Source organism: Halichondria panicea, chromosome 1 (assembly GCF_963675165.1).
Source record: "Halichondria panicea chromosome 1, odHalPani1.1, whole genome shotgun sequence".
NCBI lineage: Eukaryota > Metazoa > Porifera > Demospongiae > Suberitida > Halichondriidae > Halichondria > Halichondria panicea.
In genome coordinates this window covers 18,118,789-18,134,937 of record NC_087377.1, presented here as the reverse complement: position 1 = coordinate 18,134,937, position 16,149 = coordinate 18,118,789, and the positions used below count along the sequence as shown (strand labels likewise).

At 44.4% G+C, this 16,149-nt stretch overlaps 2 protein-coding genes and 2 long non-coding RNA genes across 7 annotated transcripts; 1 reads left to right on the top strand and 3 right to left on the bottom strand.

Annotated features, from left to right (window-relative positions):
- Positions 1 to 558: 558 nt before the first annotated feature.
- LOC135330776 (uncharacterized) lies at positions 559 to 2,025 on the bottom strand. Its single transcript, XR_010392865.1, has 2 exons — positions 1,734 to 2,025; positions 559 to 590 (listed from the first exon to the last, which is right to left on the bottom strand). It is a non-coding gene; the product is annotated as an uncharacterized LOC135330776 (long non-coding RNA).
- A 3,573-nt stretch (positions 2,026 to 5,598) lies between these two features.
- Positions 5,599 to 10,912, bottom strand: LOC135344164 (uncharacterized). Of its 4 annotated transcripts, none has more exons than XR_010397336.1 (6): positions 10,763 to 10,912; positions 10,461 to 10,625; positions 10,101 to 10,265; positions 9,960 to 9,997; positions 7,937 to 9,561; positions 5,599 to 7,604 (listed from the first exon to the last, which is right to left on the bottom strand). It is a non-coding gene; the product is annotated as an uncharacterized LOC135344164 (long non-coding RNA). The 4 variants fall into 4 exon arrangements; XR_010397335.1 differs by having other exon boundaries at positions 10,744 to 10,899; XR_010397338.1 differs by having other exon boundaries at positions 5,599 to 7,120; positions 10,744 to 10,899.
- A 109-nt stretch (positions 10,913 to 11,021) lies between these two features.
- On the top strand, positions 11,022 to 13,487 carry LOC135344104 (GPN-loop GTPase 1-like). The gene is made up of 11 exons (XM_064541203.1): positions 11,022 to 11,238; positions 11,332 to 11,425; positions 11,494 to 11,638; positions 11,687 to 11,765; positions 12,230 to 12,324; positions 12,376 to 12,496; positions 12,827 to 12,898; positions 12,953 to 13,035; positions 13,110 to 13,149; positions 13,200 to 13,302; positions 13,370 to 13,487. Exons 1-11 carry the CDS (start codon positions 11,065 to 11,067, stop codon positions 13,396 to 13,398), a joined length of 1,035 nt encoding a protein of 344 aa, XP_064397273.1. The 5' UTR covers positions 11,022 to 11,064; the 3' UTR covers positions 13,399 to 13,487.
- Positions 13,470 to 16,139, bottom strand: LOC135344026 (serine/threonine-protein phosphatase 2A 65 kDa regulatory subunit A alpha isoform-like). Its single transcript, XM_064541089.1, has 12 exons — positions 15,977 to 16,139; positions 15,835 to 15,925; positions 15,608 to 15,714; positions 15,250 to 15,549; positions 14,964 to 15,200; positions 14,798 to 14,912; positions 14,578 to 14,734; positions 14,480 to 14,528; positions 14,231 to 14,404; positions 14,038 to 14,172; positions 13,754 to 13,977; positions 13,470 to 13,702 (listed from the first exon to the last, which is right to left on the bottom strand). Exons 1-12 carry the CDS (start codon positions 16,049 to 16,051, stop codon positions 13,600 to 13,602), a joined length of 1,767 nt encoding a protein of 588 aa, XP_064397159.1. The 5' UTR covers positions 16,052 to 16,139; the 3' UTR covers positions 13,470 to 13,599.
- Between the last annotated feature and the right edge of the window lie 10 nt (positions 16,140 to 16,149).

Below are 16,149 nucleotides of genomic sequence, written 5' to 3'. Positions count from 1 at the left end.
AGCTGGCTAAACCAGCAAATGAAATATTGCACACTATTTGCTCTCCCTTTTTGCCTAATTTTTTTTAGATTAGGGCGTGCAAGGCTCCCCGTCAGAAGCTGGCTAAACCAGCAAATGAAATATTGCACACTATTTAAATACGGGCTCTCCCTTTTTGCCTAATTTTTTTAGATTAGGGCGTGCAAGGCTCCCCGTCAGAAGCTGGCTAAACCAGCAAATGAAATATTGCACACTATTTGCTCTCCCTTTTTGCCTAATTTTTTTAGATTAGGGCGTGCAAGGCTCCCCGTCAGAAGCTGGCTAAACCAGCAAATGAAATATTGCACACTATTTAAACACGGGCTTGCCTAATTTTTTTAGATAGCAGGCAAAACCAGCAAATAAATTATTGCACACTATAATGATGCTAGTCATCTTAAATGTATGTACAGCATGATATGTTTTACCTCCTTCTTTTTTAATTGTCTCGAATGAGCAAAAACATAATTACACTATTTACGACTAACGTTTGGCCTGGAGTCTCCTCTTGATACTTGGTGTTTCTTGGTACTTGGCGTCTTTGATGTCTCTTAATATTCTGATGCTCTTGTCTGTAAGAAAAAAAATACTGATTTAACTTAAGAATTTTATTTACCTAAAAAAAAGTGTTGAGCTGTTTTTGAACTTAATACACGCGCCAGGAGAAGAATCGAGGCTAATTACTACCAGTCTCGATTTCAGGCCGCGACAAAAAATAAAAAGCTGCCATAGCAGGCGGCTTACATACACACAAGCTACAAGCTAAAGCCAGCGCTCAGCTGTAGGAGGCTTGAAGCTGACATTGGGAAGCTGACATTGGTAGGATTGAAGCTGGTAGGCAGCTATACCAACACTTAGACACTGACCTGACACAAGCTACTTCGATCAGGCAATTAAGCTAACACAAAGCCAGTGCTAGCTAACACAAAGCTCTACAAACCTTATAGCTTGGAGCAGTACTGGGTTAGGTAGAGGAGATCTGATGGACATAGAGGCTGCTGGGTTCCTCAGTAGAGTATAGAGAAGGTAGAAGAGAACTTGAGGTAGAGCAGAGGTAGAAGAGGCTGAATAATGAGCTAGACTGCTGGGTTGCTAGTTAAACTAAAATCGTTCTCACTAAGGTTTCTCCAGCATTACCTTACATGGTAGTACATCACATTCCATATTACAGAGTCTTGGCAAGGTTTCTCCAGCATTACCTTACTTGGTAGTACATTACATTCCATATTACAAGAGTTTAAAGGTTCATAACTGTCAACACATTCAGATGACTAATAAAGATTAATGTACTAAATTGCTGTATAAATCATTGAAATTGCGGCACAAGTTCATAATGAATTAGCATACACTCGCTTTGGTTGTTCCACCCTAATTACTGTACACCCCTAGAGAGTACAGAACAAGGTAAACAGTGAACAGTAAGGTATCATGTCTCAGAACAACATAGAAGGACATGTGGCATGCTCGGTACGATCATGTAGCTATTCTGCTGTCCAATCACCAGTAAGTGTCATTGCGCCCTCTGTTCCGATTTATAAATCCCAGGGTCACAGCTAGTCCCTAAGGCAGGGCCTAGCACAGGCTCTACATCACCCTGAGGCATGATTCCAATTGTACAAAGCTCTAATCAGTACTAACCTAGATACAAAGATAATGGGCCACCTGCCATGCACACAAGCTCAAAGCTATTTTATAATTAACACACAGTAACTTACCCACTGGAATAGGTAGCACTCAATGGAGGTTTCCTCCTGTTCAGATGATGGAGTGGTTGGTTGATCCATTGTATGGTGGTACTCCCTCCGTTGCACATGAAGAGAGAGAGAGGGATAGAATAGTCACCCATACACCACACAGCTACAAGCATAAGCACAGCATACACTCGCCTTGGTTGTACCACCCTAATTACTGTACACCCCTAGAGAGTACAGAACAAGGTAAACAGTAAACAGTTAGGTATCATGTCTCAGAACAATATAGAACCTGTGCCAGGACATGTGGCATGCTCGGTACGATCGGGTCATGACAACGTAGCTATTCTGCCTCATTCCTGTCCAATCACCAGTAAGTGTCATTGCGCCCCCACTGGGCAGTATTGCTCTGTTCCGATTTCTAAATCCCATGCCTTCAGGGCTACCGATACCGCAACGCGATGGCAGGATCCCAAAAGCAAGGAATCTAGAAATCGAACAGAGGCTATACTGTCAAGTTTTCCCAAAGGTAAGGATCGCTCAAGACGCTTGACTTGCTGATCATACAACAGGTCAACAGGGTCACAGCTAGTCCCTAAGGCAGGGCCTAGCACAGGCTCTACATCACCCTGAGGCATGATCCCAACTGTACAAAGCTCTAATCAGTACTAACCTAGATACAAACCTAGATACAAAGATAATGGGCCACCTGCCATGCACACAAGCTCAAAGTTATTTTATAATTAACCTTACCCACTGGAATAGTCAATGGAGGTCTCCTCCTGTTCAAGTGGCAGGATGATGGAGTGGTTGGTTGGTCCATTCTATGTGGTACTCCCTCCGTTGCACATGAAGAGAGAGAGAGAGGGATAGAATAGTCACCCATACACCACACAGCTACAAGCATAAGCACAGCATACACTCGTACCACCCTAATTACTGTACACCAGTACAGAACAAGGTAAACAGTAAACAGTTAGGTATCATGTCTCAGAACAATATAAATCCTGTGCCAGGACATGTGGCATGCTCGGTACGATCGGGTCATGACAACGTAGCTATTCTGTTTCATTCCTGTCCAATCACCAGTAAGTGTCATTGCGCCCCCACTGAGCAGTATTGCTCTGTTCCGATTTCTAAATCCCCTGCCTTCAGGGCTACCGATACCGCAACGCGATGGCAGGATCCCAAAAGCAAGGAATCTAGAAATCAAACAGAGGCTATACTGTCAAGTTTTCCCAAAGGTAAGGATCGCTCAAGACGCTCGACTTGCTGATCATACAACAGGTCAACAGGGTCACAGCTAGTCCCTAAGGCAGGGCCTAGCACAGGCTCTACATCACCCTGAGGCATGATCCCAACTGTACAAAGCTCTAATCAGTACTAACCTAGATACAAAGATAATGGGCCACCTGCCATGCACACAAGCTCAAAGTTATTTTATAATTAACCTTACCCACTGGAATAGGTAGCACTCAATGGAGGTCTCCTCCTGTTCAAGTGGCAGGATGATGGAGTGGTTGGTTGGTCCATTCTATGGTGGTACTCCCTCCGTTGCACATGAAGAGAGAGAGAGAGGGATAGAATAGTCACCCATACACCACACAGCTACAAGCATAAGCACAGCATACACTCGTACCACCCTAATTACTGTACACCCCTAGAGAGTACAGAACAAGGTAAACAGTAAACAGTTAGGTATCATGTCTCAGAACAATATAAAACCTGTGCCAGGACATGTGGCATGCTCGGTACGATCGGGTCATGACAACGTAGCTAATCTGCTTCATTCCTGTCCAATCACCAGTAAGTGTCAATGCGCCCCCACTGGGCAGTATTGCTCTGTTCCGATTTCTAAATCCCCTGCCTTCAGGGCTACCGATACCGCAACGCGATGGCAGGATCCCAAAAGCAAGGAATCTAGAAATCGAACAGAGGCTATACTGTCAAGTTTTCCCAAAGGTAAGAATCGCTCAAGACGCTCGACTTGCTGATCATACAACAGGTCAACAGGGTCACAGCTAGTCCCTAAGGCAGGGCCTAGCACAGGCTCTACATCACCCTGAGGCATGATCCCAACTGTACAAAGCTCTAATCAGTACTAACATAGATACAAAGATAATGGGCCACCTGCCATTATTTTATAATTAACACACAGTAACTTACCCACTGGAATAGGTAGGAGGTCTCCTCCTGTTCAAGTGGCAGGATGATGGAGTGGTTGGTTGGTCCATTCTATGGTGGTACTACCTCCGTTGCACATGAAGAGAGAGAGAGGGATAGAATAGTCACCCATACACCACACAGCTACAAGCATAAGCACAGCATACACCCTAATTACTGTACACCCCTAGAGAGTACAGAACAAGGTAAACAGTGAACAGTTAGGTATCATGTCTCAGAACAACATAGAATCTGTGCCAGGACATGTGGCATGCTCGGTACGATCGGGTCATGACAACGTAGCTATTCTGTTTCATTCCTGTCCAATCACCAGTAAGTGTCATTGCGCCCCCACTGGGCAGTATTGCTCTGTTCCGATTTCTAAATCCCATGCCTTCAGGGCTACCGATACCGCAACGCGATGGCAGGATCCCAAAAGCAAGGAATCTAGAAATCGAACAGAGGCTATACTGTCAAGTTTTCCCAAAGGTAAGGATCGCTCAAGACGCTCGACTTGCTGATCATACAACAGGTCAACAGGGTCACAGCTAGTCCCTAAGGCAGGGCCTAGCACAGGCTCTACATCACTCTGAGGCATGATCCCAACTGTACAAAGCTCTAATCAGTACTAACCTAGATACAAAGATAATGGGCCACCTGCCATGCACACAAGCTCAAAGTTATTTTATAATTAACACACAGTAACTTACCCACTGGAATAGGTAGGAGGTCTCCTCCTGTTCAAGTGGCAGGATGATGGAGTGGTTGGTTGGTCCATTCTATGGTGGTACTCCCTCCGTTGCACATGAAGAGAGAGAGAGGGATAGAATAGTCACCCATACACCACACAGCATACACTCGCCTTGGTGGTTGTACCACCCTAATTACTGTACACCCCTAGAGAGTACAGAACAAGGTAAACAGTAAACAGTTAGGTATCATGTCTCAGAACAACATAGAACCTGTGCCAGGACATGTGGCATGCTCGGTACGATCGGGTCATGACAACGTAGCTATTCTGCCTCATTCCTGTCCAATCACCATTAAGTATCATTGCGCCCCCACTGGGCAGTATTGCTCTGTTCCGATTTCTAAATCCCATGCCTTCAGGGCTACCGATACCGCAACGCGATGGCAGAATCCCAAAAACAAGGAATCTAGAAATCGAACAGAGGCTATACTGTCAAGTTTTCCCAAAGGTAAGGATCGCTCAAGACGCTCGACTTGCTGATCATACAACAGGTCAACAGAGTCACAGCTAGTCCCTAAGGCAGGGCCTAGCACAGGCTCTACATCACCCTGAGGCATGATCCCAACTGTACAACGCTCTAATCAGTACTAACCTAGATACAAAGATAATCCATGCACACAAGCTCAAAGCTATTTAATAATAATATTAACACACAGTAACTTACCCACTGGAATAGGTAGCACTCTCTCCTCCTGTTCAAGTGGCAGGATGATGGAGTGGTTGGTTGGTCCATTGTATGGTGGTACTCCCTCCGTTGCAGAGAGAGGGATAGAGTAGCCATCATGCTGCCATACACGTACACAGCTACAAGCATATTTAAAGCGCAGCACTCATAGTAAGTGGGCGGGGCTATTCTTTGGGACAAAGGGCGACTCATTCATGAGACTACTATATCATATGCAGGCATGCATGTGGGACAAAGGACGACTCATTCATGAGACTACTATCATGCAGGCATGCATGATTCCGCTATAATTAATGATTAATTAATGGCAAAATTATTTTTATTATATTAATGGCAAAAATGCAGTTAGGTGTCTATTATTGTGTGTCAGTCTCTTAGTTGTCCTGCGAGTGTCCATAATTATTCAATCCATTGGCGAGGGAGGGCAGCAAATTGTATCATGATCGTAATACAAAGGCGTATTACATGGTATAGTAGAGTCTGTCCCGGGTGGTGTGCTGTCCTAGCTGGTAGTAGGTAGGTCTTGTAGTGTGTTGGTTAGTTGGTGATGCTGGCTCTTAGTAGAACTTGCTGCTCCCTCCGACTAGGTGTGGGGATAAAGACACGGATGATGTGTGTACTGTACACAAAAACACAGCATGTACGACACAATGCATGGGTGGAGGTGTGGTCAAGAGGGTTACCATGTATGGGGGTGTGACCACATATCAGTACAGTGAGTGGGGGTGTGGCCCCATATATACAGGATGTGCAGGTACAATGTGTGGATAGAGGTGTGGTCTGCACTGTATAAAAATTAATGAAGTGATTCCGTATGACCAGGTGAAAAACATAAAACAACCAAACCGACAATAATACTAGACTATAGAATGAACTAAGAATGAACTAATTAAGAATAAGCTTAGCCTGCGTAAGCAAGTTGGAGGAAGAAGCTGAGCAGAAAAGAAACCGATCCAAACAGTGGCATACATTAATTTAGTGTAATAATTATACAGAATAACTTCTCCTGCATTGGTCCATCAGAGCAGTGGAGCCATCATCAGATCATTCCCACCATGGGAGTCCTCTCTGTATAAACTTACAACACACTTCACACTTCATGTAATATAAATGGAAGACACTCCCACGCACCATGCAAAGCTATGGTTTCCTGGCATTGAAATGTGAACAACTATACAACATTTCTCGAGGGCTCAAATAACGAACTTTCCCGCTACACGCAGAGGTCAATGCATAAGTGGAGTTAACTACCTAATGCTGGTACAATAATAAAATACAATTTCTTAAGCCAAGAGTAGAAGAAATGTTTTAAACTGGCTAGTGATTCAAGGCAATTGCATCTGACCCAAAACAGAGAAGATCATCTAGTACTGTACAATAATTATTAGACTATACCTTGTGTGGCCGACTCCCTCTGTTTAGAGTAGCCTTTCCTGTCAGAAAATCACATACACTGCCTGCAGATTGAGTGATGAAGAAAGGGGAGCTCAAGATGCTACTCTACAGTCAATTACTGATAATGTTACGAAATGTACAAGCAACAGAATATTCGTACATGATACAGTAACTGGCCCTTTGGTGTCTATTATTGTGTGTCAGTCTCTTAGTTGTCCTGCGAGTGTCCATAATTATTCAATCCATTGGCGAGGGAGGGCAGCAAATTGTATCATGATCGTAATACAAAGGCGTATTACATGGTATAGTAGAGTCTGTCCCGGGTGGTGTGCTGTCCTAGCTGGTAGTAGGTAGGTCTTGTAGTGTGTTGGTTAGTTGGTGATGCTGGCTCTTAGTAGAACTTGCTGCTCCCTCCGACTAGGTGTGGGGATAAAGACACGGATGATGTGTGTACTGTACACAAAAACACAGCATGTACGACACAATGCATGGGTGGAGGTGTGGTCAAGAGGGTTACCATGTATGGGGGTGTGACCACATATCAGTACAGTGAGTGGGGGTGTGGCCCCATATATACAGGATGTGCAGGTACAATGTGTGGATAGAGGTGTGGTCTGCACTGTATAAAAATTAATGAGTGATTCCGTATGACCAGGTGAAAAACATAAAACAACCAAACCGACAATAATACTAGACTATAGAATGAACTAAGAATGAACTAATTAAGAATAAGCTTAGCCTGCGTAAGCAAGTTGGAGGAAGAAGCTGAGCAGAACAGAAACCGATCCAAACAGTGGCATACATTAATTTAGTGTAATAATTATACAGAATAACTTCTCCTGCATTGGTCCATCAGAGCAGTGGAGCCATCATCAGATCATTGCCACCATGGGAGTCCTCTCTGTATAAACTTACAACACACTTCACACTTCATATAATATAAATGGAAGACACTCCCACGCACCATGCAAAGCTATGGTTTCCTGGCATTGAAATGAGAACAACTATACAACATTTCTCGAGGGCTCAAATAATGAACTTTCCCGCTACACAGTAGTAGAGGTCAATGCATAAGTGGAGTTAACTACCTAATACTGGTACAATAATAAAATACAATTTCTTAAGCCAAGAGTAGAAGAAATGTTTTAAACTGGCTAGTGATTGAAGGCAATTGCATCTGACCCAAAACAGAGAAGATCATCTAAGTACCGTACAATAATTATTAGACTATACCTTGTGTGGCCGACTCCCTCTGTTTAGAGTAGCCTTTCCTGTCAGAAAATCACATACACTGCCTGCATTGAGTGATGAAGAAAGGGGAGCTACTCTACAGTCAATTACTGATAATGTTACGAAATGTACAAGCAACAGAATATTCGTACATGATACAGTAACTGGCCCTTTGGTGTCTATTATTGTGTGTCAGTCTCCTGCGAGTGTCCATAATTATTCAATCCATGGGCGAGGGAGGGCAGCAAATTGTATCATGATCGTAATACAAAGGCGTATTACATGGTATAGTAGAGTCTGTCCCGGGTGGTGTGCTGTCCTAGCTGGTAGTAGGTAGGTTTTGTAGTGTGTTTGTTAGTTGGTGATGCTGGCTCTTAGTAGAACTTGCTGTCCCTCCGACTAGGTGTGGGGATAAAGACACGGATGATGTGTGTACTGTACACAAAAACACAGCATGTACGACACAATGCATGGGTGGGGGTGTGGTCAAGAGGGTTACCATGTATAGGGGTGTGACCACATATCAGTACAGTGAGTGGGGGTGTGGCCCCATATATACAGGATGTGCAGGTACAATGTGTGGATAGAGGTGTGGTCTGCACTGTATAAAAATTAATGAAGTGATTCCGTATGACCAGGTGAAAAACATAAAACAACCAAACCGACAATAATACTAGGCTATAGAATGAACTAAGAATGAACTAATTAAGAATAAGCTTAGCCTGCGTAAGCAAGTTGGAGGAAGAAGCTGAGCAGAACAGAAACCGATCCAAACAGTGGCATACATTAATTTAGTGTAATAATTATACAGAATAACTTCTCCTGCATTGGTCCATCAGAGCAGTGGAGCCATCATCAGATCATTCCCACCATGGGAGTCCTCTCTGTATAAACTTACAACACACTTCACACTTCATGTAATATAAATGGAAGACACTCCCACGCACCATGCAAAGCTATGGTTTCCTGGCATTGAAATGTGAACAACTATACAACATTTCTCGAGGGCTCAAATAACGAACTTTCCCGCTACACGCAGAGGTCAATGCATAAGTGGAGTTAACTACCTAATGCTGGTACAATAATAAAATACAATTTCTTAAGCCAAGAGTAGAAGAAATGTTTTAAACTGGCTAGTGATTCAAGGCAATTGCATCTGACCCAAAACAGAGAAGATCATCTAGTACTGTACAATAATTATTAGACTATACCTTGTGTGGCCGACTCCCTCTGTTTAGAGTAGCCTTTCCTGTCAGAAAATCACATACACTGCCTGCAGATTGAGTGATGAAGAAAGGGGAGCTCAAGATGCTACTCTACAGTCAATTACTGATAATGTTACGAAATGTACAAGCAACAGAATATTCGTACATGATACAGTAACTGGCCCTTTGGTGTCTATTATTGTGTGTCAGTCTCTTAGTTGTCCTGCGAGTGTCCATAATTATTCAATCCATTGGCGAGGGAGGGCAGCAAATTGTATCATGATCGTAATACAAAGGCGTATTACATGGTATAGTAGAGTCTGTCCCGGGTGGTGTGCTGTCCTAGCTGGTAGTAGGTAGGTCTTGTAGTGTGTTGGTTAGTTGGTGATGCTGGCTCTTAGTAGAACTTGCTGCTCCCTCCGACTAGGTGTGGGGATAAAGACACGGATGATGTGTGTGATCATCAGATCATTGCCATACATTCATTGCCACCATGGGAGTCCTCTCTGTACAAACTTACAACACACTTCACACTTCATGTAATATAAATGGAAGAAACTCCCACGCACCAGTATTTCACATGCAAAGCTGTGGTTTCCTGGCATTGAACAACTATACAACATTTCTCGAGGGCTCAAATAACGAACTTTCCCGCTACACGGTAGTAGAGGTCAATGCATAAGTGGAGTTAACTACCTAATGCTGGTACAATAATAAAATACAATTTCTTGAGCTTTAACTGGCTAGTGATTGAAGGCAATTGCATCTGACCCAAAACAGAGAAGATCATCTAGTACTGTACAATAATTATTAAACTATACCTTGTGTGGCCGACTCCCTCTGTTTAGAGTAGCCTTTCCTGTCAGAAAATCACATACACTGCTGAGTGATGAAGCACAAGATGCTACTCTACACAATTACTGATAATGCTACGAAATGTACAAGCAACAGAATATTCATACATGATACAGTAACTGGCCCTTGGTCTCTCAGAGGTGTGTCCAGTCCATCCCCGGCCTACTCAGAGGTGTGTCCAGTCTATCCCCGGCGGTGGGTCCAGTCCATCCCCGGCCAATAACAGATCATCTCCTCCTCAGAAAGCCAGCATTTTATGGTGGCCTGGAACACTAAGAATCATAGCACATCTATATACATTCAGTACCCAATGAATCATTAAAATACAAAATACAGCAGATAATTCATAGTGATGTAACTAATGCTTGGAGATCTACTCATTAAAGGGGCTGAGTACCAGAGGAAGTAACAGATAGTACACTACATCACTATGCATGGGACAATACATAATTATTTTTTATACTGACCCTTTCCTGTCGTATCTTGTAGTGCTCTTATATATACGTACGTCAGCAGCCATTTAGTGATAAAAATTAAGAGTGGGGCGTCCCCCATAAAAGATGAAATAACAATAATTAATTATAAGAGTGATTGAATGCTGAATCCTGTGCTATGCAGCGTTGAGTAGTTATCTGTGAGTAAGACATGAGAGAACAATATAAGGACAGTATACACAGAGCTACTTTAACACAAGGCTGTCACTATATATATATAATATCCAACTACCACATTGCTAGCTATAGCGCTCACCAAAAGGTGAGCGACGTACATTAGGAGACATGACAGTCGGCAAGGTACACATCGTCTTGCTCTCTCTAGCTCTGCCTCGTGGCTGCAAATGTGTGCTCTATCATGACACGTGACAATAAGTATATTCATTTGTGTACCACAAAGTAGGCAGCCGTAGGCAGAACTCTTAGCCTCCTTCTTCGAGGAAGAGCGGCCTGGGATCGAGGCTACTGAACTCTGTGCTGAACTAGCCTTATTCTCTTACTGGTGGGCGGGGCTGCACTGCCTTCAGCACAGACACTAGATGTGGGCGTGCCGGTCCCCGGCCATAAAAATGGGGTTATGGCTGGGGACGGGCACGCCCATCTACACAGACACAGCTATAAGACCTCGTGTACACTTCAGTTAAGTATGGCAGAGGCGACTAGTACTAGCGTTGTCGGAGGTCTCCCTGAAAGACCTACTTGTGTCATCTGTCTGGGAATGGCTGGATCAGGAAAGACGACATTTGTACAGGTACGTACGTATATCCATATTGGATGGTAGGGTCCATACTACACGCATGGATGGTAGGGTGTGTGGCTCATTGGGAATGTGTTTGTTCCCCAGAGGATCACATCATATCTCCATTCCTGTAAGAGTGCTCCATATGTTGTCAACCTTGATCCTGCCGTGTCTGTTGTCCCGTACCCAGCCAATATTGGTGAGCCTGCATGTCTCAATAATGTGCTCCCCATTATAACAGTGCACATTGTGTGTGTACGTGTGTAGACATTCGTGACTCTGTCAACTACAAGGAGGTCATGCATGAGTACAAACTCGGACCTAATGGAGCCATTGTTACTGGCCTCAACTTATTTGCATCAAGATTTGACCAGGTGATGGGCTTCCTGGAGAAGAGATCTTCTGAACACAAGTAACTATTTTAATCTCTACGTGTTTAGACATCTCTTATAGTTGGCAGGTACATCATATTTGATACTCCTGGTCAGTTAGAAGTGTTCACGTGGTCAGCATCAGGAACTATCATTACTGAGACTCTGGTGGGTGTGTGTGGGTGTGTGTGTGTGGGTGTTGTGTGTGTGTGTGGGTGTGTGTGTGTGTGTGTGTGTTGTGTGTGTGTGTGTGGGTGGGTGTGGATGGGTGGGTGGGTGGGTGTGTGGGTGTGTGTGTGTGTGTGTGTGTTGTGTGTGTGTGTGTGTGTGTGGGTGGGTGTGGATGGGTGGGTGGGTGGGTGTGTGTGTAGGTGGGTGTGCAGGCCTCCACCTTCCCCACTGCGGTAGTGTATGTTGTATGTTGTGTGTGTGTGTGTGTGTGCAGGCCTCCACCTTCCCCACTGCGGTAGTGTATGTTGTATGTTGTGTGTGTGTGTGTGTGCAGGCCTCCACCTTCCCCACTGTGGTAGTGTATGTTGTATGTTGTGTGTGTGTGTGTGTGTGTGCAGGCCTCCACCTTCCCCACTGTGGTAGTGTATGTTGTGTGTGTGTGTGTGTGTGTGTGTGTGCAGGCCTCCACCTTCCCCACTGTGGTAGTGTATGTTATGGACATTGTACGCAGTCTGAGTCCACTCACCTTCATGTCCAACATGCTCTATGCTTGCAGGTAAGCTATGTCCTCACTATTGTACCTGTAACTATTTCACATGACATGCAGCATTCTGTACAAGACCAAGCTCCCCTTCATTGTAGTATTCAATAAAACTGATATTGTGGACCATTCTTTTGCTGAGGATTGGATGAGGGACTTTGAAGTGTTCCAGGAAGCCTTAGAACAGGTAGGCAGTGTATGTGTTGAATATATTTGTGTTCAGTTTGGCCTTCATAATGTTGTCAAAACTTTATCATATTTCACTCAACCTTGTTAAAAAGTGCTCATGCTGTAGAGAGCTGGTAACTCCACCAGCTAAAAGTTAGCATTTGTGTACAAGTCCCTTGCATACTCGTCAACCACATAAATTATGCATATGTTAGTCAACCACACAGTGGGACCATTCTAATCCCATAATTTGTGTCAGATCAGATACATATTGTATAGCTTTTGAATGGCCGGTGTGCTTGGTTGAAAGCAAAAGCACTAAGTTTTAGTCATTTGGTACTGTTTTTAGGAGAAGTCCTATTCATCTACACTTGTTCGTTCTATGAGTCTGGTTCTTGATGAGTTCTATCAGAACCTTAAGGTGAGTCTAACTACACACACCCTCATTCTCCTGCTACTGACCACACCCCCTCAGACAGTGGGTGTGTCATCTCTCGTAGGGACAGGAATGCAAGACTTCTTCACTCTCCTCCAAGAGTCAAGGGAAGAGTTCCTGAGGTGACACACACACACACACACACAGTCACATGCATGCTCATGGATCATTCCCCCACCTGTGTGTGTGTGTGCAGTGACTACTACCCTGAGCTGATGAGGCTCAAGCAAGCCAAGGTGCTAGTGCATGTATAGTATGTGCATAATGGTAGTGACTGTAATTACAGGAGGCTGAGGCTGAGGTGAAGGCCAAGGCTCAACTAGAGAGGTTACGTAAGGATCGTGGCGATGGTGACCTTGTGGACTTGCCCAGAGCCAAACAAGATACAGGTAACACAATATACCATGCATCGTGTAACTCAGTCTGTGTTGACTGTATGCTTGGTTATTTGTGCAGATGTGCCCAAGAAAACACTCGATCTGTAATCTGATCATACATGAATGACTTTTTATTTGTCTAACTCTGATCTAGTAAGCTGCTAATTAATGGGCAAATATCATTTACTATATGAGTATCATCTTCTCACTAACATAATTAATTATATATACAGCAAAAATGTACGTTTCAAGTAATATAATAATTGCTCTGCTACTAAAACAAAATTAAATAGTTCGTGATTAGTTAGTCTACTTGACACTAGCGATGGCCTCATCAGAGAAGTACCTCACGTCACTGTCATCATCTTGTGTGAGCTTGTCCAGTACTGGCAGCATCTCCCCACTCACCAACCTACCATACGGGTTATACATAGTATCATCACGGGCAGACATACGGACTCACTCCTTGTCCACCTTGGTTGCTATCTTGGTGAGACTCTTGGCCACATTGAAGCGTACATTAGCCACAGGGTCTATGGCTAGCTTGAGTACCACAGGAAGCATAGATCCTTGTACCACTTCTTCACTGCACACTTCAGTGAGCACATTGATGGAAAACAAGGTAGTGAGGCGATGAAGATAGTTAGGGTCCTGAGCCATGGCCAGTACTTTAGGGAGAATAGCAACCTACAGAACAACAACACCAAGTTAGTACATGTACAGCATGCTATGCTAATCAGCTCTCACCCTAGCCCAATCTGAGCCAAACTTCTCAACGAGGTTCCTCAGATTAACGGTGGCAGCTTGACGAATGGCGTACACATTATCAATGAGCCATTGCATGCACAGAGCATTCAGCTTCTCCTCAAATACTTCCACACCCTACATGTACGTAGGTGGGCAACATTTAGAGTCAGATGGTCATTAACAATGAACTGACCAGTTGCTCAGCTAGTAGTGGCATATACTCAATGATGGCTAATCGTACTCTCCACTTGGTATCCTCTGCCAGGTCCACTATAGCAGGCAATAGACTCTGGGAGAGCTGACTGATCCCTATCACCTTGTTAACACTCTCCAGACTTGAGATTATGTTCAACCTCACCTCAGGACACTACACACACACACACGTGTATACATGGGTTAGGGCGCACGCACACACACACACAGGGGGTTGGGAATAGCTTACGTCATCCTTGAGTTGAACAAGGAACAGGGGCAGGAGATGCTCAATGGTGCTGTGATCAAGAATCAGTCAAACAGGCACACCTAATATAGAGCACTCACTTGTCTTTGCCTAATAGTGGAGAAAGGCCCATAATAACAGAAGCAAGGGCACTCTTGACATGTTGGTTAGCATCAGTAGCCAGGGTTTGAATACACGGCATGATCTGAGCCAGGATAGCTTCAGTGCGATACTCTTCACCAAGATTCTCACAGAACTCTGTGTGTGGGGGGTGTGTGTGTGGGGGGTTAATAGGGGCAACCAGCACTGATAGTAGCTCACCTTTGAGCTTATTAGAGGCAGCAGCTCTAACCTCAGCCTCTGGGTCTTTGAGGAGACTAGCAAATGCGTGCACAAGGTTGGTCTTGGTCAGTTGTGGACCTACAGCCTTTTGTAACTGCAGGGACAGATAGTACACATACACATACACACGTCCGTATGTACCTACCTCTACAAACTTGTCAGCCACCATATAGCGGACCCTCCAGGACTTGTCCTTAGCAGCAGAGTTGAGAGTTGGTGCAATAAGGGTCTCAATGTCATCTTTAGTGAGAGTACCAGCAATGGCAGCACAAGCCTCCACAGCCAAGAGCCGCACAGAGTCTTGTTCATCATTAGCAAGGTTATGAAAGAGAGGGATGACATCACTCTTGACCATCTCCCCCTCCACTGCCACAGCAAACTCCTACACACAATGTTATTATTATATACAGTGATAATAGCTAATAACGTACCCCTAGCTTCCCAGCTGCTGCTCTACGGACCATGGGAGTATCGTCAGTACACAAGTTGTTGAAGCTCTTGCGTAGTTCTTGTTTGGTAGCGTCAGTAGCGCTAGGGTAAGCCACAGCGAATAGACCACATGCTGATGTACGTGAAGTGAACCATTCTCCTGATGCTAGCCGTCGGATCATTGGAACGAAGAACTCCTCAATAGCCTCAGGAGAATGATGACCAGCAACAGAGCGCAGGCTCTCAACTGCCTTGTCTCGTACTACCGTCTCTTCCACAGCTGCTAAACTTTCCAAAGGAGGCTACAAACAATGAGAGGAGGATAACATATTGAGCGACCAATGGGATGGCTGGCTTTACCAAGAGAGTGTGGGCGTAGTTGGGACCACCTACAAACACAACAAAGTCTTTGTCTCCAAGTTGCTCAGCTAGTGCCCACAAAACCTCGTCATCATCATCTAGAGTATCTGTGTGTGTGGTGTGTGGAGTGGGTGGTGTGTGGAGTGGGTGGAGTGTGTGTGTGGTTTTACAAGCGCTAGCAGTTATAAGCTTTCTCTGTGTACGTTACGTTTATGTGTAGTGCTTACCTGTAAGGAATGGGAGGAGCTCACTGCGTGTCCGCTCGTCTCCTAGAGCTAGAGCAATGGTGGACAGCTTCTTGATAGAGTTGAGGCGAAGCTATGGTGGGGGAGGGGTTAGACCAATATACTTCACACAAACAAAACGTACGTTCACGTCATCATTTCTCAGTTCATCGATGAGAACTGCTATTGGGTAAAGAGAATTGTCTGGTTCTTTAGCCATTCTCTCTGAGTTAACTATACTGTACAGTATGCAGTGCAGCTAGTCAAATACAAAAAATAATTCTTTTCAATTTTTCTTTCATAAGGCTGACCAATCGA